A 22,960-nucleotide genomic window follows, 5' to 3' on the forward strand; every position below is an offset into this window, starting at 1 on the left:
CTCAGAAACACATACTGGGGCCAATTTCATAGAAAACAACTAACCTATCAGTGTGTTTTTTGGAGTGTGCGGGGGAAATACAGAAAGAACATACAAAGTTACACAGATGATATCTGAGGTTGAATTTAGTGTAATTGTACTTTGTGTGACAAAATAATATTAAAGAATTCATGTAAATATATGGCAGCTTAATTATTCCCACCTGATACCGTATCTTTCTAATTTTCCAGCGTGGCATCCTAGTAATCTATGGTATAAAGTACAAACTAGGCTTGGCAGTTTCCTATACAAGAATCCAGACCAATGTTAATCAGTACACAGTTTGCACGCTCAAAGGTCACAGAGAGTGAGTGACAGAGAGAAAGAAAAATATACCGATTTAGAGCAACATCACTTGATTTGCAATGGGTCGTGTAATAATTCTTCTTCTAATTACTCTCTTAATACAAGGTAAGAAACAATAAATGAACCATTGTGGATATAGTATATTTGTATATATGAATAGTAATTTTGTTTTCACAGAAACCTTATGCATAAAATAATAGTTGGGCACATATGTAACTGTAGCTTAAACAGAGGACAAAAAAGCTACCTAAATCTACCCATTGAGTTGTAGTTATTAGTTATCAAATTATTCATTATTATGATATTCTGAATGGGTTTTCCTACTAAAAATATCAATGAAGTGATAGATAGCTGGGACTCACTTGTACAATGGATGTCTATTCCTGTTGCTCCTCACTAGCACATCTGCAATGAGATGGAGTTGTGTGACGCAGTCCTCACTTCGCATCTTCCATTGTATGGAAAAGTAAAGTACATCTTCCACCATTACTTTGTAACTCTCAGGTCCCCCATTCTATAGATCGTGGAGCTTCCATCATTGAGGCTCTCAACAATCTAACATTTAGCAACTATGCTCAGGATACGTGAAAAATGTAAGTGGGAAAAGCCCTATACGGTACAATATACTATACATGTAAAGAAAAATGTGAATAAAAAAATAGAATGAAACCGTCTTTCAACAGTGGACATGAATATGTTCTTCAGTCTTGAAACCTAAACAAGTAAAACAGGATCTCTTTTCAGGTGTAGCCTATAGAAAACTCTAAGTTTACATATACTATATACTATGTCTCTCATTAGTGACCCACTAAATGATCCCCTCATTGTGTTTACTTGTGAACCTGTCTATGGCTAAAGTCCCAAGTAGTGGGAAACAATCAAAAATAATGCTGTGGAAAAAAACGCAACAGAAATGCGTCACAAATTTTCTGCAGCCTTTTTTATTGCGATTTTGCAGTGTTTTCTGGAATTTCTGCTGCTTTTATACCTGTCCAGAAAACATCAGCATTTTGACCGGTATAATTGACATGCAGAGATTTTCAAAAACACAAGCGTTTTGATAACACAGCTTTTCTTCTGCAGATTTTTTTCTGCAGTGTGTGGATGGGATTAGCCAGAATCCCATCCACAGTACAAGTAATATGAAGCACAGCATATTTTCGTAACGTGGAGCTTCAAACTATTACTAGATTTGCTTTCATTTGTCTCAGTTTCTTTTTCTAATCTATCTTTTTCTTTAACATGAAGGCCTTCTAGGGGCTTCATTTTTTTCAGAAGAAGCTACAAACCAGTTCTTAAGACTCAAAAGACAAGCATTCTCCAGGCATTTTTGGGAACCTGCTCCTTCAGAAAGTTCATGGACTTCCACAATTACAGACCAGGTACTGAGCGTGTGTGTGGATATTTGCTAGTGTTGTAAATCAGTGTATTTTTATTCATGCTAATCCATTACATTTACTAAGGCAAGTATTTTCATGATTTCTACTTGTACTGCTCTTAGCCAAATAGTGTCAGTTTGAAATTCTAACAATGAACCTAAGGCTAAGTCCCCACATTGTGGAAATCCAGAATTTCTGGCTGCTGTGGAATGTTTCGATAAAATCCACAGTGTATTGCAGTATCAGCAAAGGGAATGGGATTCTGGATAATCTCATCCAAACTTTGCTGAAAAAAAGGAGTAGCTGATGTTTCAAAAATGCATGCATTTAGCTGCGGAAATGTAAAACGTAACAAAAAATGCTGCAGAAAAAAATACAGTGAAAACACATAGCCTTTTTTTACTATATTTGCTGTATTTTTATCTGCATTCTTTCTTTCGTGAGGCTTTAGCCTTAATAAGAGAAGAAATGAATTTTCATTAAAGGGATTCTACCATTAGAATCCCGTTTTAGGCTGGGGCCCCACATTGTGGAAACGCAGCTTTTTTTTGCTGCAGATTTTGTTGCGTTTTTTGAGTCAAAGTCCGGAGTGGATTGAGCAGATGGTAGAAATCTAGGAACTTCCTATATTTTTCCCATTCCTTTTGTAGCCATTCTTGTTTTTGGCTCAAAAAAACGCAGCAAAATCTACAACAAAAAAAGCTGCGTTTCCGCAATGTGGGGCCTTAGCCTTAAGCTAAACCCACGTCGGAATAGCCTAAGAAAGGCTATTCTTCCTCTACCTTTAGATGTTTTCTCTGCGCCTCCATTCCTTAGATATCCCAGTTTTCGTCAATTTGCTAATTATTTTTCTCACAGCACTGGGGGCGTCCTGGACAACTTCCTAAACTAATTAACTAAACAAACTTTCCTGATGCTAAACTTGACTCATTTAGGGTGAACTTTCCTTACACTAATATTAAACTGTGAACAACAATAATCTACAATGATAGTCCCAAATGCTAAATCTAACTAAGGTGATGGTTTGCTGACGCTAAACTACAACTATATATTATTATTATAAAAAATAAATATTTTTTACTGTGTAATAAATATGTATCTGCTATTGATATCTACTATTCATAACAGCATTGATTTCTTTTGGTTTATTTATTTGAAGGCAAGTGAAACATGGCGGTCATTGGTGAATACTGTACAATATTACTTAAATCTGCAATCAGACCATTCATCATACTCTCCTTCTGAGATTGGGTAAGAACTTCTCTATTTTGCCTCTTTTGGGAGCAGACGTTTATTTATGGCTTATTACGACTTTGATAGCTGATGTTTTTTTTTTTTTTTTTTTTTCTTTTTGCTCCATCCTCATATTGCTATGAATGAATGGGGTCTTGATGTTTTTTCTCCTATACTTGTGAAATGTATATGTTTGTTATAACATGAGATACATTATCAGAAGCACTCACTGTATTCTACTGTATGCACAACAATATCTGAGATGTATGAATAACAAATATAGAGGGAATTCATTATCCATTATATACAAGAAACTGATGACACTTTCCTGAAAGTGAGTATGGTGAAGCAGGGGTTAATGAGAGGGGGCAAGTTCTCCTGTGGACTGGCAGATTTATTATAATTTATTCCAGGCAGTCTTGGCTATTTTTGAACTTTCCATACAAATGAATGGAGAGAGTTGCTCAGAGTACCCTCTTCATTAATTTTCAGCTGCCAAGTTTCCCCATTCTCAATATAGATGAGTCCTGGAGGTGGGACCCACACCTATGGATATAGCTATGAATGCTGAGCTTAGAGTACCCCTTTACAGAAGCACTACCACAAATAAATTGTTTGAGCTTTTAAAAAGGTGCATCATGTAAATTGTAATGAAAATAATCTCCTTACCAGTGACTGTATTTGTGAGTTATCTACTCCACTTCTAATCCTCAGCTGGTCACGTGTAGAGATGGGTGAAAAAAATATTCCAAATTGTTCTTTAGGGATTCATCTCAAACTAACTAAAATGTCCACCACGACATGTAATGCAGTATATTATCATACATTGATGACTCTTCAGACCCCAGAGTATAAAAGGTGGAGGACCGGGAGAGGTGACAAAAATAAAAAAAAGTTATATTCACCTTCCATTACCTCTTTTGGGCCTCCTTGCAGCATCTGAAGTGCTGTCTCTGCCTCCTTGGTGATGTCTGGGGAACTTCTATGACATCTTGCACCTGGCGTCACTGCTCAGGCCTGTGATATGGCCACAGCATTGTCATGGGCACGCTGAGCATCATGACGTCACAGGCCTCAGCTGTAACTCAGGGTGCATGGCATTACAGGAGAGTACCAGATATCACTGAGGAGGCAGTGACAGAGCAACAGTCACTGTTATGAGGCCCAAAAAAAGTAACCGTAGGCGAAGATACATGTTTTTTAGATATACAGTCCTATGAAAAAGTTTGGGCACCCCTATTAATTTTAATCATTTTTAGTTCTAAATATTTTGGTGTTTATAACAGCCATTTCAGTTTGATATATCTAATAACTGATGGACACAGTAATATTTCAGGATTGAAATGAGGTTTATTGTACTAACAGAAAATGTGCAATATGCATTCAACCAAAATTTGACCAGCTCCCCTGGGCTTTTACCTATTATATATTGGCCCAAAGGCCCAAAAAAGATTGATATTATGTAACTGACCTGTGCCATCCAGGCAGGCCACCCAGTGAGTTGCAAGATAAGTCTTAACCCACTTTCGACATCCACCATAATAGTATGACGTTTGTTGGGTAGTTACATATGGCAGCTGTTCAAGAGTATTAATCTCCCTGACACCTCAAAACTGGCAAAGATGTCATCTTCCCTGCAGTGCATGGCTGCCGCCATATTGGAACGAAATCCAGCAATCCATTGCCATGACAATCAGGAGCTTATTGAAGTTTAGCATTAACTTGTATTACAGGCTGCAATAAATGTAAAAAAAAAAAATCTGAAAAAGTGAAACACACGTTAGGTATCCCGTTTTTAAAAATGCCCAGAAGCGCTGGAGTCCTGGGTTCGAATCCTGCCAAGGGCAAAAAACCATCTTTAAGGAGTTTGTATGTTCTCCCCGTGTTTGCGTGGATTTCCATCACATACTCCAAAGACATACTGATAGGGAAAAATGTACATTGTGAGCCCTATGTGGGGCTCACAAACTACATAAAAAAATTAATGCATTTTGGTCACTTTGCTTTAAAAACAATAGCAATAAAAAGTGATCAGAAAGTCATACATATCAAACACTGGTACCAAAAGAAAGTACCTCTTGCCCCACAAATACAGAGTGCTGTCAATAGTACAGTTATAATCGTCAGAATATGGTAACCCCAGCAAAGTCATTCATTTTCAAAAAGTGACGTTTTATTTGTAAAAGTGGCAAAACATAATAAAAACCAATATAAATATGGTAGCGCCGTAATTGTATTGACCCTCCGGACAAAGCTGCCATGTCACTTTTAATGCAGAGGGAACACCATATAAATAGAGATGAGCGAACAGTGTTCTATCGAACACATGTTCGATCGGATATCAGGGTGTTCGCTATGTTCGAATCGAATCGAACACCGCGTGGTAAAGTGCGCCAAAATTCGATTCCCCTCCCACCTTCCCTGGCGCCTTTTTTGCACCAATAACAGTGCAGGGGAGGTGGGACAGGAACTACGACACCGGGGGCATTGAAAAAAATTGGAAAAAGTCATTGGCTGCCGAAATCAGGTGACCTCCATTTTAGACGAATAGTGGATTTCAAATCCGGGTCATATGAGAATGTGAACTTTGTGACTATGAGACAGGGATAGCTGTACAGGCAGGGATAGCTAGGGATAACCTTTATTTAGGGGGGAATGTTATTAAAAATAACTTTTTGGGGCTCTATCGGGTGTGTAATTGTGATTTTTGTGAGATAAACTTTTTCCCATAGGGATGCATTGGCCAGCGCTGATTGGCCAGAGTACGGAACTCGACCAATCAGCGCTGGCTCTGCTGGAGGAGGCGGAGTCTAAGATCGCTCCACACCAGTCTCCATTCAGGTCCGACCTTAGACTCCGCCTCCTCCAGCAGAGCCAGCGCTGATTGGCCGAATTCCGTACTCTGGCCAATCAGCACTGGCTAATGCATTGTATTGGCGTGATGAAGCAGTGCTGAATGTGTGTGCTTAGCATCGGGCTAATAGAATGCATTGGCCAATAAGCGCTGGCCAATGCATTCTATTAGCTTGATGAAGCAGAGTGTGCACAAGGGTTCAAGCGCACCCTCGGCTCTGATGTAGCAGAGCCGAGGCTGCACAAGGGTTCAAGCGCACCCTCGGCTCTGATGTAGCAGAGCCGAGGGTGCACTTGAACCCTTGTGCAGCCTCGGCTCTGCTACATCAGAGCCGAGGGTGCGCTTGAACCCTTGTGCACCCTCGGCTCTGCTACATCAGAGCCGAGGGTGCGCTTGAACCCTTGTGCACACTCTGCTTCATCAAGCTAATAGAATGCATTGGCCAGCGCTGATTGGCCAATGCATCCTATTAGCCCGATGAAGTAGAGCTGAATGTGTGTGCTAAGCACACACATTCAGCACTGCTTCATCACGCCAATACAATGCATTAGCCAGTGCTGATTGGCCAGAGTACGGAATTCGGCCAATCAGCGCTGGCTCTGCTGGAGGAGGCGGAGTCTAAGGTCGGACCTGAATGGAGACTGGTGTGGAGCGATCTTAGACTCCGCCTCCTCCAGCAGAGCCAGCGCTGATTGGTCGAGTTCCGTACTCTGGCCAATCAGCGCTGGCCAATGCATTCTATTAGCCCGATGAAGTAGAGCTGAATGTGTGTGCTTAGCACACACATTCAGCTCTACTTCATCGGGCTAATAGAATGCATTGGCCAATCAGCGCTGGCCAATGCATTCTATTAGCGTGAACTGAGTTTGCACAGGGGTTCTAGTGCACCCTCGGCTCTGCTACATCAGATTGCTACATCTGATGTAGCAGTGCCGAGTGTGCATCAGATGTGTAGTTGAGCAAAACTGACTCAGCACTGCTAAGTCTCTGCATTCGCATAGGAATGCATTGGCCAGCCTTCGGCCAATCAGCGCTGGCTCTGCCGGAGGAGGCGGAGTCTAAGGTAAGACCTGAATGGAGACTGGTGTGGAGCGATCTTAGACTCCGCCTCCTCCAGCAGAGCCAGCGCTGATTGGTCGAGTTCCGTACTCTGGCCAATCAGCACTGGCCAATGCATTTCTATGGGGAAAAGTTAGCTTGCGAAAATCGCAAACTGACAGGGATTTCCATGAAATAAAGTGACTTTTATGCCCCCAGACATGCTTCCCCTGCTGTCCCAGTGTCATTCCAGGGTGTTGGTATCATTTCCTGGGGTGTCATAGTGGACTTGGTGACCCTCCAGACACGAATTTGGGTTTCCCCCTTAACGAGTATATGTTCCCCATAGACTATAATGGGGTTCGAAACCCATTCGAACACTCGAACAGTGAGCGGCTGTTCGAATCGAATTTCGAACCTCGAACATTTTAGTGTTCGCTCATCTCTACATATAAACAAAATGTTAAAAATTATAATAGAATTTTGTGTGTGTGTGTGTGTGTGTGTGTTATTTCACATGAACCAAAATGTAAATGAACAGAAAAATCAATAAGTTATGAATCTTGGAAGACGAGCAGAGAAAATATGCCAAAGGTCTCTGAGCATTAACACCCAAACTACCCTGCATCATTAAGGGGTTAAATGTTACCATTACGAATTACAGTTTGTCCTGCAAACAATCAGCCCTTATATGCCTCTGTGAATGGAAAAATAGCAAAGTTATGGGTTTGGAAGGCGGGGAGTTAAAAACAAAAATAGAAAATTGCCTGCCGTAGTAAGGGGTTAAACTCATAAGAATGATAAAGGTATGTGAGGAAGCGCCGCCTGGATGAGAACTATATAGCTTGGGCCATGTACAATTTTAGCATGATGGGGTATGGTCAGAGATAGCAAAGGGCAGAATATCAGGGCTATATATGATATATGATATGATGAATAGAGATGAATATCAGGTTGTTCGATATATTTGATTCTAATAGAATAACACGCGGTAAATGCAGTAAAAATTCGTACCCCCTCCCACCTTCCCTGGCGCGTTTTTTGCACCAATAACTGTGCCGGGTGAGGTAGGACAGGAACTATGACAATGTAGGCATTGAAAAAAAAAATTGGAAAAACACATTGGCTGCCGAAAACATGTGACCTCCCATTCATAAGAATAGTGTCGCCCATCTCTTCTCATTTTCGTTTTGGAGTGATAGGGAGAGCTTGTTCTCACTGTGAGAAACATACAGTGAACCTGCCAATCATGCAGCAGGGTAGCAGCAGGGGACGTGGGCGAGGACGTGGATGTGGATATCCAGCTGGGTATCCAGTCCACAGTCCAAGTACTGGAAGAAGGGCTTCCAGTAGAGATGAGTGAACAGTAAAATATTCAATATTCGATATTCGTTTCGAATAGCCACTCAATATTCAACTATTCAAACGAATATCGAACCCATTTTAGTCTATGGGGAAAAATGCTTGTTTCAGGGGATCCCACTCTTCGACTCAGAAGAGTCACCAAGTCCACTATGACACCCCAGGAAATTATGCCAACACCCTGGAATGCAACTGGGACAGCAGGGGAAACATGCCTGGGGGCATCTAACATGCCCAAGTCACTGTATTACGTCGGGATCCCTGTCAGCTTGTGATATGTGTGAGCTGACTTTTTCCCATAGGAATGCATTGAGCAGCATTGATTGGCCGAATGCCATACAGAATACAGGCATCTTTGCAGACCCCCGAGTATAATAATTGGAGGCCCGGGAGAGGTAAGAAACATAAAAAAAACTGTGTTATCTACCTCTCCAGGCTCCGGGCAGGCTTCGGCCTAGTTGTCTGATGTCTCTGACGTCCCATGACCCCGGCCTACTTCCCGGGTCATGTGACGTCCGGCGTCCTTGAAGAAGGATGACGGCGGAGGCCGACAGCGTAGGAGCCAGGGGACAGGTAAATAACAGTGTTTTTTTATGTTTTTATTCCCCCGGGTCTCCGATTATTATACTCTGGGGTCTGAAAAGACCCCAGAGTATCATAATTGTTTATGGGTGTCCAAAGTGGAGCATAATACTGAGTGTAGGGGCCACTAAGGGACATAATACCGTGTGCAGGGGCCACTAAGGGACATAATACTGTGTGCAGGGGCCACTAAGGGACATAATACTGTGTGCAGGGGCCACTAAGGGACATAATACTGTGTGCAGGGGCCACTAAGGGACATAATACTGTGTGCAGGGGCCACTAAGGGACATAATACTGTGTGCAGGGGCCACTGAGGGACATAATACTGTGTGCAGGGGCTACTAAGGGACATAATATTGTGTTCAGGGGCCACTAAGGGACATAATACTGTGTGCAGGGCCACTAAGGGACATAATATTGTGTGCAGGGGCCACTAAGGGACATAATACCGTTTGCAGGGGCCACTAAGGGACATAATACTGTGTGCAGGGGCCACTAAGGGACATAATACCGTGTGCAGGGGCCACTAAGGGACATAATACCGTGTGCAGAGGCCACTAAGGGACATAATACCGTGTGCAGGGGCCACTAAGGGACATAATACCGTGTGCAGGGGCCACTAAGGGACATAATACCGTGTGCAGGGGCCACTAAGGGACATAATACCGTGTGCAGGGGCCACTAAGGGACATAATACCGTGTGCAGGGGCCACTAAGGGACATAATACCGTGTGCAGGGGCCACTAAGGGACATAATACCGAGTGCAGGGGCCACTAAGGGACATAATACCGTGTTCAGGGGCCACTAAGGGACATAATACCGTGTGCAGGGGCCACTAAGGGACATAATACTGTGTGCAGGGGCCACTAAGGGACATAATACTGTGTGCAGGGGCCACTGAGGGACATAATACTGTGTGCAGGGGCCACTAAGGGACATAATAACGTGTGCAGGGGCCACTAAGGGACATAATACTGTGTTCAGGGGCCACTAAGGGACATAATACTGTGTACAGGGGCCACTAAGGGACATAATACTGTGTGCAGGGGCCACTGAGTGACATAATACTGTGTGCAGGGGCCACTAAGGGACATTCTACTGTGTGCAGGGGCCACTATGGGGGATAATACTTTGTGCAGGGGCCATTAAGGGACATAATACTTTGTGCAGGGGCCATTAAGGGACATAATACTGTGTGTAGGGGCCACTATGGGGCATAATACTGTGTGCAGGGGCCACTAAGGGGCATAATACTGTGTGGAGGGGCCATTAAGGGATATAATAGAGCGCGCAGGAATGCGGAGGAGGGGGTCGGTCGAGGTCTTCGGCGTCAGTGTCGGTGGGGGGGGGGGGGCATGTCAAACGTTCGCCATGGGGCCCCGCCATTCCTAATTACGCCACTGCAGGCAGCGTTCATTTTATGCTGTGGGGTTTCTTGCAACCTTCAACCAATTCAACGCAAAGCTTTTTCACAGTAGAAGTTCTGTTGAGATTCAAGTGGGAATGCTGTTTCTGCAAAAATCCACCTATTTCAGATGGTTTGTGCAGCAGATGGTTTCGGAGCAATGTCTATGACATTTTATGATATTCAGCAGTTTTCTCCCTGTTCAACCCCAACTTTACAGTGAACCTGTCACATGAAAATTCCGTGCAGCGCCAGATATAGAGCAGGATTAGCAGATTGAGATTTGCTTTTGTGGGAAAGATTCAGAATAATTTATAGTTAGGGATGACCCTACTCAGTGACTGACAGCCTTCCCTGCATGACTGCTCATACAAAGATAACTGTCAGGTATAAGGTAGAGCCACATTTTTGGCTTCTCAGCATAAATAGAGGAGAGATATAAATAAATAAAATATAAATTATGTTAAATCCCCATAAAGCCATAAACCAGTCAGCTCAACTACTCCAGCTACAACGCCATTATAAGCTGACTGCACATTATACAGGTTCCCTTTAATTAGAACATTCTAATTAGTTTTATTGATATTTGCTCTTTGAATTATTGTAAATTCTACAGTTTCCCTATATGTTTGGTATTAGTATCATTTATATCATTGTTGTAGTTTCTGTATATAATGAGGATGTATGAGCATTATTATTCATTTTGGCATGCATACACATCTCTGCATGGTCACTTTTACTTGGAAGTGTTTTGGTCACTATTTTGAATCCGTATTTGAAAGCCAAGATAGATTTGCACCATCTTCCACACCTTGAACCCACTCCTCATTTTGGCTGACTAAGTCTGATGTCAAATACTGACCAAATACTATCATGTAAAATGGCCTAACTTCTCATGCACACAACCATATTTGGCATGCTATTTTATTTATTTATTTATTTTTTTAACACTGGCCCATTCTTGTCTATGGCTCTATACACATAACTATGATTTTCATGGGTCCATGTTGGAGGTTGTGCGCCCGATAACAAAACTCAGAACAGGTTATATTGCTATTTGTTGTGTAGCCTGGACTCACTCTTTGATATGTATGGGTCAATGCCCAAGTATATATAGCACACAGATGTCATCTGTGTGTCGGACCCCTATATGCACATGGTCATATACATGAAACCTAAAGCTGTATTCTGCTGACAGTATCTGAATGGACTTCACAAGTCTAAGTCCTTGGTTTGAGGTGTTTATCATGTTATGTACAGACACTAAAATGCCAGCCATTAAATGATAATGATTCTGTCTATGCTGTTAATGAGTTAAACCAGGAAAATATATTTTGGTGATTAATTTCAGATATAGCTTTAGTCGTTAAAAATTGCCTGATGTATTAAATACTTCATATGCCATTTTAATTATCTGCCTTGTTGGAAAATATAAATAATTTACAAGATTATCAGTTCCTATGAGCTAAGTGCATAAAATATGTAGATGCTATTTCATTTTCCTTTAGAACTTACACATACAGTTTCGCTTTGATTCAGTGGTCGCCATACTCAGTAATGGTAAATAAGGACATTAAATCCACAATTAATGGAATCGTTTCAGTAAAATCTAATGCCACAAAACATATGTTCACATTATTTTAAGGTTGACTTTATTATACTTGTAATTTTATCTACAGATGAATGTAATGTTTTGCTCCTAAGATAATAACATAGAAAATAATATTTTCACATTTGCCCTTATGCACAAACAATGACGTTTATCACAGATGTAACGTTCATTAAATATGAATGTTAATGTCAGTTTTTGATGGCCATTTTGCATCTGTTTTCCATTCATTCCATTCCGGGGTTTCTTCATTTTTTTATGTCCACATGTCATCCATTTTGCATCAGTTTTAAACTGAAAAAACGGTATTTCTTTTTTGACCCAATCCACTGATTTCTAATGGATATAAAATAGACTTCAGTACATTTTATATCAGTTAAACGCAGATCCCTTCATTTCTATTGAGTGCACGTGTCTGACAGTCAAATAATACATATGAATATACATATTGAATTCAATGTGTTCTCAAAACAGCCGGTCATCTTCCCCTGTTGTGTGAATAACTCCTAATCCCACAGCAATGTATTAGTATCATCCATTCCTAGAGTGTAAATATCCCAACCATATTGTAATGAATGTTGTGAATGGCGGAGCAGCTGCTCTTTCTGAATACAAATGACTAGAAATGATAATAGTGAAAAATGTTCAGTTTCAATTAAAACCTGCCATGTGTTGTGATATGTTACAAGTTTTACAATATGCACGCAAAAAGTCAATATTTCAGAAATGAATTTGCCTGTTCTTTTTTTTTTTTTTTTTTTTTTTTTTAATCAAGATCTTATTTGTATATTGCTTTCCCAGAATTCTTAGTAGAACAAGTATTTGTTTTGAGACTCTGCAAAAGGGATGTATCTCTAAGCAGACGTTGTACAACTTAAAGACCCTCCGGTGGGTCTTATAGATCTGCAAACAGAAATTGGATTCTAGTCCATGCAGCAGACACTGTGCAAGTCAGGGTCGGTTCACATCTGCGTTGGTTTTGTTCTGTTCAGGGGAGTCCGCATGGGGTCCCCCCACGAATAGAATACCAAACACAATTGCAAGTGGTGTGTAGTAAAAGCACACGTATCCCCATAGACTATAATGGGGTCCGTGTGCTTGCCGCCAGATCTCCGCACAGAACATGCGGAGAGGAAAGTACTTCACAATCTACTTTCCTGTCCGCATGTTCAATGTGGAGATCGCACAGCAAGCACATGGAACCCATTATAGTCTATGGGATCCATGTACTTTTACTGCACACTGCTTGCAAATGTGTTTGATAGTCCATTCAGGGGGTCCCCATGTGGACTCCCTGTATGGATTACCAAATGCAGATGTGAACAAGGGGTCAGTCTACTAAATGAATGTGAACGATGGATCAATCCCCTAACTGAATGAGGGACCCGAACAGATCTGCTATTCCACAGAAATACTGCTTGAGTAAGCTCACCATATCTCAGTTTTTGAACACAGGAAAGAACATTTGAAATCTTTTATTGTACAATTGACAGTGTTTTATATACACACCCTCTACTAACATTTCTTTGCTTCTTCTTCTAGGAAGCACGTGAAATCTTATGTCAATGATCTCTGGCCATGGGATTCCAATTACTAGGATGAAATACAGTATACATGCAAAATGGTTTCAGATATATAACAAATGTAAATGTAACTAATTGTTTAGTGTTTGCAAATAAATCTTATTTTTTTAAGTTATAATAAATTTATTGTGACATCCTTGCAACTGGTGTATTTGATTGGTGTACTAGATATATATACATATTAGGACAACATTTCCACTTCAGTCTTGATAACCGCTGTGCTGAGAGAATGCAACAGTCCTTATAAACTAGGTGCATCTTCAAGTAGCATAAATGATGATAAATCTCACAGCATACCTGCTACACTCTTTCTACTCTGTGCTTTTATTTTAATAACTATGCACCAAAATTTTGCTGTTTGTTCCAATTTTGCTACTTTTCTGATTGGTTGCTTCTAATTTAATAAGTGTGTGCACCATTTATTTTTATTTGTCATAAAGCACCTTTTTCAGGGGTGAATTTTACAATTCACCACTGGACATGGTGGACATGGACACTGGACACCACTGGACATGTGGACATGGTTTAGATGTTGCCTAGGTGTCAAGTTATTTCATTATATGCAATTTTTTTAAAAGTTGCAAACATTTTCGCACAAGTACACTTCACTTTTAAGGTAATTTTAACCCTTTCAGTAACATGCCTTTAACATACCTTAATAGTGTATGACATTGTCAGGGTCAATTTCTAGCTCTCTAAGGCAACTCCCCCCAAAGCTATGTCAAAGGGAAAGTGACATGTATGTTTATGGAAATGGGGTATTTCTGCCCCTGTGTGCTGATAGGACAAGCGGAATTGTTAATCAGCCAAAATTAGCATACGCATGGCTACAACCCTATAAGAGGGTACAGAGATCTCCCCCCTTGCGTGTTTTTTTCTGTCCTGTGTGACTGGACAGGTGGTGGAAGGGAAAAAAGTGTTTGTAAATCCTTCTTCCTCTTTCCCTTTTTTCTTTCCCTTTTCTTTCTTTCTGAGAGAAAGATTTAGTTATTGATGAAGATAAGACAGGACCAAGTCTCAGCAATTGCCATAGTCCCGTTTTGGCCAAAAAGCCCTTGGTTTGCCGAACTCATGAGGATGAGTCAAGGCATTTACTGGAGGCTTCCCCCCCCCCCCTCCCAGACCTGGTGACCCAAGGAGAGCTGAGCTGCCAGGATCTGAGGAGATTCAACCTGACAGCCTGGAGGCTGACCAGTCCCTATTGAGAAATAGAGGACTGTCAATAGCCATCCTGAAGACTCTTGCTTGTTCCTATGTGGAATCTACCAATAAGAATTACTGCAGAATCAGTAACATCTTCAATTTCTGGTGCCAGGAACATGATGTGGACTCCTCTGATCCCCCAATAGTGGCGATCGTGGATTTTCTTCAGGATGGACTCGACAAAGGACTCTCTGCTTCCACCCTCAAGGTGCATGTAGCCACGTGTCCGCCTATCTGGGGAGACGTCTGTCTCAAGAACCTTTAGTTAGCACCTTTATGAAAGGGGTAACTAGGTTGAGACCAGCAGTTGCTGCTCCTGTCCACCAGTGGGTCCTTAGTACGGTCCTACTGACACTCCTCTGTAGGAAACAGAATTAAAATTCCTCACCTATAAAACAGCATTCCTTCTGGCAATCACATCTGCCAAGAGGGTAGGGGAATTACAGGCACTCTCCTCTGAAGATCCATATCATGTTCTTCGAGGATAGAGTTCAGCTCCGTTTCCTACCAGGATTCCGGCCTAAGGCGCCTTCACTATCCATGGGCCAGCTAATTTCATTGCCTGTATTTTATCCTTCTCCAGAGGAACTCAGGTTCCACACATTTGACCTGGTTAGATGTCTCAAAATTTATCTGAGATGTACAGGTGGATTTAGAAGATCAGAGAATCTTCTCATCAATTTTACTGGTCAACACAAGGGCCTTAAAGCCTCAAGTCCTTCCATATCCCGGTGGGTAAAGGAAACCATCAAAATTACCTTGTCAATGTGTAAGGGGGGGAGGAGGAAGGGAAAGACACGGCAACCGACTGGCTACTGGGGCTCTTGCAGGAACTTTTAGGATACAGCGGTTCCACGGACAGACACAAACACACCAGACACGAAGTAAGAAATATAAATTTTACTCTATACCCTTTTTGGGGGAACTCCAGGCTAACGGGCCTGATGAAATCAATAAATACAAGACACTCAGCCGAGGGCTGAGACCCCTGAGTGACACTGCACCGTGACCTAATATGTCAGAACTAGTGAACTATGCCTTTAACTAGCGGCTACCTATATAAAGCAGCTGCAATTTACCTATTAATACCAAGCTAACAGAGCAATGTAACTATGCAGAGGAAGATCACCTGCGGTATCACACCGGGGTTAACAATATCACAGTTTACTATTTAACCTTCCCAATTCCCAATGTCCACATTTCAACACACTACCCCAACCCTGCAGGGAGGACTTCAGCAACCGGTTTTGTTTAATCAGAAGTTGGTGCTTAACTGCACAAGTCTTAGTGAAACAAATAACTCCTTTTATAACGTACTTCTGGTACTATAATCCAGGATATAGTGTCTCTTTTGAATAGCAGGACAACACGTGCTGTATCTCCGTTTAGTTAGAACTCTCTATAAAGCAAAATGGCCGGAACCAGTCTATGCTAGGTTTTTGGTGCCAAAAACTATTTACTGCGTGTATACACTATTCACCTTTATGAAAGGTGAATCGGAGCTCCGCTTACCCGGGTTAGCAAGGGGGCGAACAGTCAGATGGATTTTCCGAAGGAAACAGGAATTTCTTTGCCTCCAGGCAACTGGAACACGGTGTCACAAGGGCTGGTCCTTCTTGTCATCCGCTCCGCGGCGTCTGTACCGCAACCGTCTCCAACTCTCCTGACATGGGAACCAGCAACAGGTTCGGGCCTCTCCAGAGCTGGCCCTGGCCTGAAACAAGCGTTGCACGGCAGCGGATGGCGCTGGATTGTCTCTCATATCTCTCACTGCTCAACAGCCAGCTTCTTCTCCCCCACTACAGTCCACTTCCTGAACTCGTCACTTCCTGGTTTTTCCTTTACCTAACACAGCGGCATCTTGTGGTCAAAAAGAATTACTGCAATAGAATTTTTCATTACAGAAACATCTCCTTTTACCACTGCTATTATCACACACTTGTCAGTGGGAAGTGTTCTGAGACTGTATAGCATTGGTCACCCCGTGACACACCACCCCACTAGAGGTCGGCGTCCTCGACAGACCTCCCCAGACAAACTCATCCTGGGCATATCGCTGTGGGGGAACCCCAGCATTAGACCTTGGCGTTCTGCGTAAAGTCGGGGCGTCAGTCACTTCGTTCCCACAGGTCGGCTCAGGTTCCTGTACAGGAGCAGCCATTAGTGTCGTCCCCTCCCGTGGAGGTAAGATCACCACGGCTGGAACCGTTTCAGACATGGGAACTGGTACATCCCACCACTCATCGGGATCAATCTGTGCAGCAGGTGTGAAGGCTGGGGCTGTCGGATTCAACCGAGGCACCTCAGTCTCTGTTGTGGGAGTCTCTGAATTACAAGGTCTGAGCATATTGCGGTGAAGAGTCCAGGTAACTCCTTCACCCCTTTCAGGCTCTATCTCATACACTGGTCCGTCAGGGATGACCCTTCGTTTTACTCGATATGGCATTGCCTCCCACCGATCATCCAACTTTCCCGAGGGTCTCTTGGCCCTTACTAACACCCTGTCCCCAGGTTGGAAGGGTTCATGTTGAACCGGGGTCTTGTCTGGGTGACTGGACAGTCGGGTTTTGTCAATCACCAACCGGTGTATGGTCTGCAATTTTCGACGGTGTAGCTCTACCCAGTCATCGGGCGAGTGAGCGCCCTCTCTCTCAGGATTTGTCAAGTTCAGTTCTTCAATCTTCCGTCCGGGACGCCCAAACAGCATCAGGTATGGCGTGTAGCCGGTGGTACTATGGACCCGATTATTATAGGCCCAGAGTAACTCAGCTAAGCTCTCTGGCCACCGAGCTTTTTGATCTTTCTTCAACATTCGCAACATCTGGAGGAGGGTGCGATTGAAGGCCCCATTCCCCTCTGGGTGATAAGGCGTCGTCCGGGATCTGTGGATACCATACACCCGATACAACTCCGACATGAGCCGCCCCTGAAAACATGCCCCCTGATCTGAGTGAATACGAGTGGGGCACCCATACACTAGGATGAACTGCTTACAGACAGCCCTGGCAGCAGATTCGGCAGTCTGATCTTTTGTAGCTACTGCTACTGCAAACTTGGTAAAGTGATCATTACCAAACAGTACTGATGTCCGCTGTTGGAGTGTCCTATCAGGACATAATCAATCATCAGCACCTCCAACGGCGCAGTGGTCCTAATCGTCTGAGTGGGGGCCCTTTGTTCTGGGGTTTAGCGAGCTCACAGGCCCTGCAGGCTTGGCACACGTCCTGCACTGTCTGCTCAAGGCCAGGACAATAGACAAATCACTGGAGCCACTTGAACGTTTTATCAGGCCCAAAGTGGACCCCTCTCACATGAGCTTCACGGGCAACTTCCCTGGCACTGGTACTTGGTATTACTAGTTGCCAACTCACCTCCAACTCAGTCTCTAAATATACTTTACGGTACAGTAACCCATTCTCCCACTTCAGTCTATCCCACTGTTGCATTACTCTTGCCCCCATAGGTGGCAAGCGTTTGCGCTCCATCGGGGTAGGCCACTCCTTTGCCATTACCCACTGCTTGATCTTTCTTAGGGTCACGTCATCATTCTGAGCATATACCCAATCTCCATGGGTTTTCCCAAGCAACACTGGCCGGTCTGTCACCACCCCACTTGTCCGTGCCAGTACCACAAACAAGGGTATTCTACCCAAGTGGGGAACCTCTGAGTCTTCCAACTCTCCATCCTTATCTCGTCCGGAGTCATCCGGTGTCACTCGAGACAGCATCCGCATTTGCATTTTCTCTACCGGATCGATACTTGATCTTGTACTTGTACCTGGACAACCTGGCCATCCATCGTTGCTCCAAAGCACCCAACTTTGCGTTGTCTAGGTGCGCTAAGGGATTGTTGTCGGTCATAACAGTCACTTCCGCTCCTGTCAAGTATTCTGAGAATTTCTCCGTCATGGCCCACACTAGGGCCAGTAGTTCCAGCTTGAATGAACTATAGTTGTCAAAGTTTCTCTCCGTCTCCCTCAGGGACCGGCTTCCGTAGGCTATAACCCTCTCATGGCCATCTTGTTCTTGGGCGAGCACCGCACCTAGGCCATGGAGACTCCCATCTGTGTATAACATGAAGGGCTTGTCAAACTGCGCATAGGCGAGTATTGGTGCACTCGTCAGGGCTTCCTTCAACTCCTCGAACGCCTGTTGTTGTTTCTCTCCCCATGGAATGGGCTGGTTCTTTTGGCCCCCGGGAGGTCCCCCTCAGCAATCCGTTCAGCGGTCCTGCCTTCTTTGAAAAATTTCTTATGAAACGCCGGTAATATCCAGCTAGGCCCAAGAATGCGCGAAGTTCCCTGAGGGTTCTTGGGACAGGCCAGCGTTGTACCGCTTCCACCTTGCTGCTTGCCGGTTGCACCCCCTCAGCAGAGACAATATGCCCCAGGTACTCAATCTGTGTCTGGAACAGCTGGCACTTCTTGGGCTTGACCTTGAGCCCATGCTCCATCAGGCGCTTCAGGACTTGTCTCAGCCTCTGAAGATGTTGTTCGAAGGACGATCCGAAGACCACAATATCGTCCAGATAGATGAGCACTGACTCAAAGTTTAGGTCACCAAGACAATACTCCATGAGTCTTTGGAACGTGCCGGGGGCATTGGACAATCCAAAGGGCATCCTTCTGAACTCATACAAGCCCATCGGCAAGATGAACGCCGTTTTCTGTCTGTCTTCTGCTGCCATTGGCACTTGCCAGTATCCGCTCGCCAGGTCTAGGGATGAGAAGTATCTCGCCTTTCCCAATGCGGATAAGGATTCTTCGATCCGCGGTAAGGGATAAGAGTCTCTTACTGTCTGTGCGTTCAGCTTCCGGTAGTCGACACAGAAGCGTAGGGTGCCATCTTTTTTCCGGACCAGCACCACCGGGGCAGCCCACGGACTCTGACTTGGTTGTACCACGCCATTATCCAGCATTTGATGTAACATCTCCTTCACTTCTTGGTACATGTTTGGTGGGATCTGTCGATACCTTTCACGGATTGGGGCTGTGTTCCCGGTCGGTATTCGGTGCTCGATAGCAGACGTACAGCCAAAGTCTTCGTCATGCCTAGAAAATGCAGCTTGGAACTCCCATAGGGTCTCTTCCACTAGCCGTACTTGGTCTGGACTCAAAGAGGGCCGGTTTATTCCCATCATTTCCAGGATCTTCCTCTCATTCCACTCGGGTGTGGGTTTTTCAGGTTGATCCATCTGTACCGCCAAGGTCAAAACGTCCCCTCTCTCTTCCCTAAGAGTAAAGGGTCTTCTTCGGGCTGTCTCACCCTGGTGCAGGAGGGCTCTGGCAACCTTGACTCTCCTTGGTAGGGTCACTTCGTGATCCTGTAGATTCACGCACCGCATCGGCACTCGCCCGTTTTGAACTGTGGCCACCACTCGCCCAAACATCACACCAGTTGCCTCTTCACACCGCTCTACCGGTTCCAGCTCGACATCCAATCCGTGCACATTCAGATTGGTCCCCACGGGCAACATCAACGTCCGTTCCTGCCGGGGAGGTATTTTTACGGGCGCACCATTCGGGGTATACACCGCCCCCAGCCGGCGGTTTTCAGGGAGTCCCTTCTGGATTCGGCAAGTCTGGACAATTTGCTGGAAAACTTGCTGTGTTGGCCTATGTGCCGTAGTCCTCTTCCAGTACTCCGGTCCTTTCTTGGTGAAAAGCACGTGGTTCAGGTCTCGCAACACATTCATGCCTAGAATCACCGGGACCTCCGGCAAGTAGGTAGACTTGACAAGGATAACTCCCTTGACTCCTAATTCTTGGCCACAGGCCCGGAGCCGCATCCAGACTACTCCATGTACAGGGATAGTTCCATTATCTGCCGCTCTCAGTCGGATAACCATTCCGGTGTTTGGTCGCATAAGGTGGCCATGATGCCGTTCAAAATAGTCTAAGGGCATTGTTGTCACTTCAGAACCCGTATCCACTAGGCAGGGGACCTTCTTTCCCTCAAAACTCACTTCCAGCACGGGGCTTTTTGCAATCAAATCATGTGGGCTTTTTGGAGCACTTGGGCCCCCTGATACCCCCGCGGTGCTCCCTCTTATCGCGGAGGTCTCCCGTTTAACGGCGGTGAGTTGCTGGGCCTGGCTCTTCTCGGTCCTGGGCAGTTCCTTGAGATATGCCCGAACTCTTGACATTGCCAACATTGAACATTGCTATAGTCCCACTCCCGAGGTGGTGGCCTTTGTCGCAGTTGGAGAGCGATACCACGGCCGTGATGGAGATGGCCTTCCCTGTGGTTCCTCTGTTTGCCACATGGGGGGTCTTGCTGAGCATTGACATGGGGGCCCGTCTGAGAGGGTTGGTAATGGATCCCCAGCAGCAGGAGTCCGTACCCTACTCTGCACCTGGCTCAATTGTTGGGTTAGTGCATCTATAGTACGCTGCATTTCTCTCATCTGGGCCTCTGCCTCACCCCCTACAGCATTGGTCGTCACCCTTCCAGCTCTCTGCATGGCGACCTGACCCACCTCTGGCTCCTCCATTTGAGTCCTGGCGATGGTCTCCTCCAGAATCTGGACAAAGGTCAGGGTCTTGTCCGCCAGCACGCGGTTCTGTAGTTCCCGCCTCACCGTACTCAAACATAATCCCCGAATAAAATAGTCCCTCAACAGCTCGTCATCTTCCTCAGGGGCACGCTGGGCGTGGGATTCGGCCCTCCGGACATCAGCTAACAACCCCTATAGTTCATTAGCATACTCAGGGACGGTCTCCCCCTCCCCCTGTCTCCGATTAACAAACCCTCTAAAAAACCCAGTTTGGACCAATTCATGGTGGAGGGAGCCTCTAAAAACCCCAGTTTGGACCAATTCATGGCGGAGGGAGCCTTCTTGGCCAGCGTGGTCATCATCATCTCGAAAGAAATAAGGGACAGACTCCTCTCCTGGCTGTGAAATATCAAGGGCCCCCTCTGCATTCAAAGCAGTGTCTTCCTCCTAATTTTACAATTTAGGAGTCTCAGGTCTTCCACCCTAAGGACTAGTTCACACGTGGGCAAAGGGGCGGATTTTGACAGCGGATTTCGCTTCAAAATCCGCCCCTTTACAATGGTGGTCTATGCAGACCGCCAGGCTTCTATTTTCCGCTAGCGGCGGGCTGCCGCTAGCGGAGAAAAGAAGCGACCTGCCCTACCTTTAGGCAGAAGCCGCGTGGGCTCAGCCGCGCGGCTTCCGCCCCCGGCAGCACCCTCCTATGTTGGCTCATTCATTTGAGCCGACAGTGGAGGGGAAAGCCGCGACCGCGATGGTCGCGGCATGCGGCTTTTGACCAGAGAGAGACGCGGCTTGCCGCGTCTCTCTCGGTGTCAAAACCCACGCGGGCAGTTCACGTGTGAACTAGCCCTAATAATGCTGACCCAGATTTTCATCCTCTTCCATTTTCCCTTACATGTAGAAGATGAACACACAGCAGTCTGACTCAAGATCACATCACTCTTAGATGCAATATCCTCCTGTGTCTGAGATGAGTGAGCTAAGTAATCAAAAACTTCTGTAACATCTCATGCATGTTCAGTTCGATTCCTTACTTAGGGTTCTTGTTCTATGATTCTTAATATTTCTTCAAATACATTTTTTATATTTTTTTCCACAAGAATTGTTCACTATCATCTTTGACTGATAGTAACATATTAAAATTTTGGTTTTACACATTGTATTGTTGAAACGGATTTAGATTTGGTCTCTTGAGCTGAAACAACTGGATTCAATAGGAATGGGAACAATGAAGAAAGGATGTACAATTCCACTTCGACTTATTACTTTGGCTAAAAAATTTAATCTTCAATGGTGGTGGTGGTGGGGGGACTGTTTTTGCAAAAAAATCTGAGCTCAAGACTGCTCAATTAGATCAATTTAATAATTGCTACAAACATTGACGATATAAATAAAAGTAAATAAATATCATGCCACTAAATTCTCAAGTATAGGCACTACAATGCAAGCTGTAGAATCCCACTCATTCTCCGGCCTTTCTCTAACCTATTGTAACATCTCTCTCTGTTCAGGTCTCTGCCCCACCATTCGCTCACACACTATGGCGAAGGAGGCATGTTGGGTTATGATGCCTTGTTTAGGGTTCTTGTGGCTCTGTCTGAACACTACTCTATTACCTCTTCTCTGAGATTGATTTTCCACCACACCCTTCTCCTTCTACCTTACAACTCCATTCTCAGGTAGTAAAACAATGCTACTGGCAGTGCTATCATAATGAGAAGTAGTGTTGGTGTTGCTACCCACATTCTCATTGTTAGTACTTGCAGGAATGTTTTCTCCTTCCCCTCCTTTAGACTGTGCCTGTCCTGTTTTTTTAACACTTCAATAGGCAAATTGGGATTACACATAGTTTTTCTTAATATTT

The 22,960-nt window shown here is 44.4% G+C and overlaps 1 protein-coding gene across 1 annotated transcript; it reads left to right on the forward strand.

The window, feature by feature from the left end:
* The first annotated feature begins 316 nt into the window (after positions 1–316).
* On the forward strand, positions 317–13,479 carry C2H3orf85 (chromosome 2 C3orf85 homolog). The gene is made up of 4 exons (XM_075262711.1): positions 317–450; positions 1,594–1,727; positions 2,884–2,975; positions 13,354–13,479. Exons 1-4 carry the CDS (start codon positions 405–407, stop codon positions 13,406–13,408), a joined length of 327 nt encoding a protein of 108 aa, XP_075118812.1. The 5' UTR covers positions 317–404; the 3' UTR covers positions 13,409–13,479.
* Positions 13,480–22,960: the final 9,481 nt, after the last annotated feature.

Source organism: Leptodactylus fuscus, chromosome 2, assembly GCF_031893055.1.
Source record: "Leptodactylus fuscus isolate aLepFus1 chromosome 2, aLepFus1.hap2, whole genome shotgun sequence".
NCBI lineage: Eukaryota > Metazoa > Chordata > Amphibia > Anura > Leptodactylidae > Leptodactylus > Leptodactylus fuscus.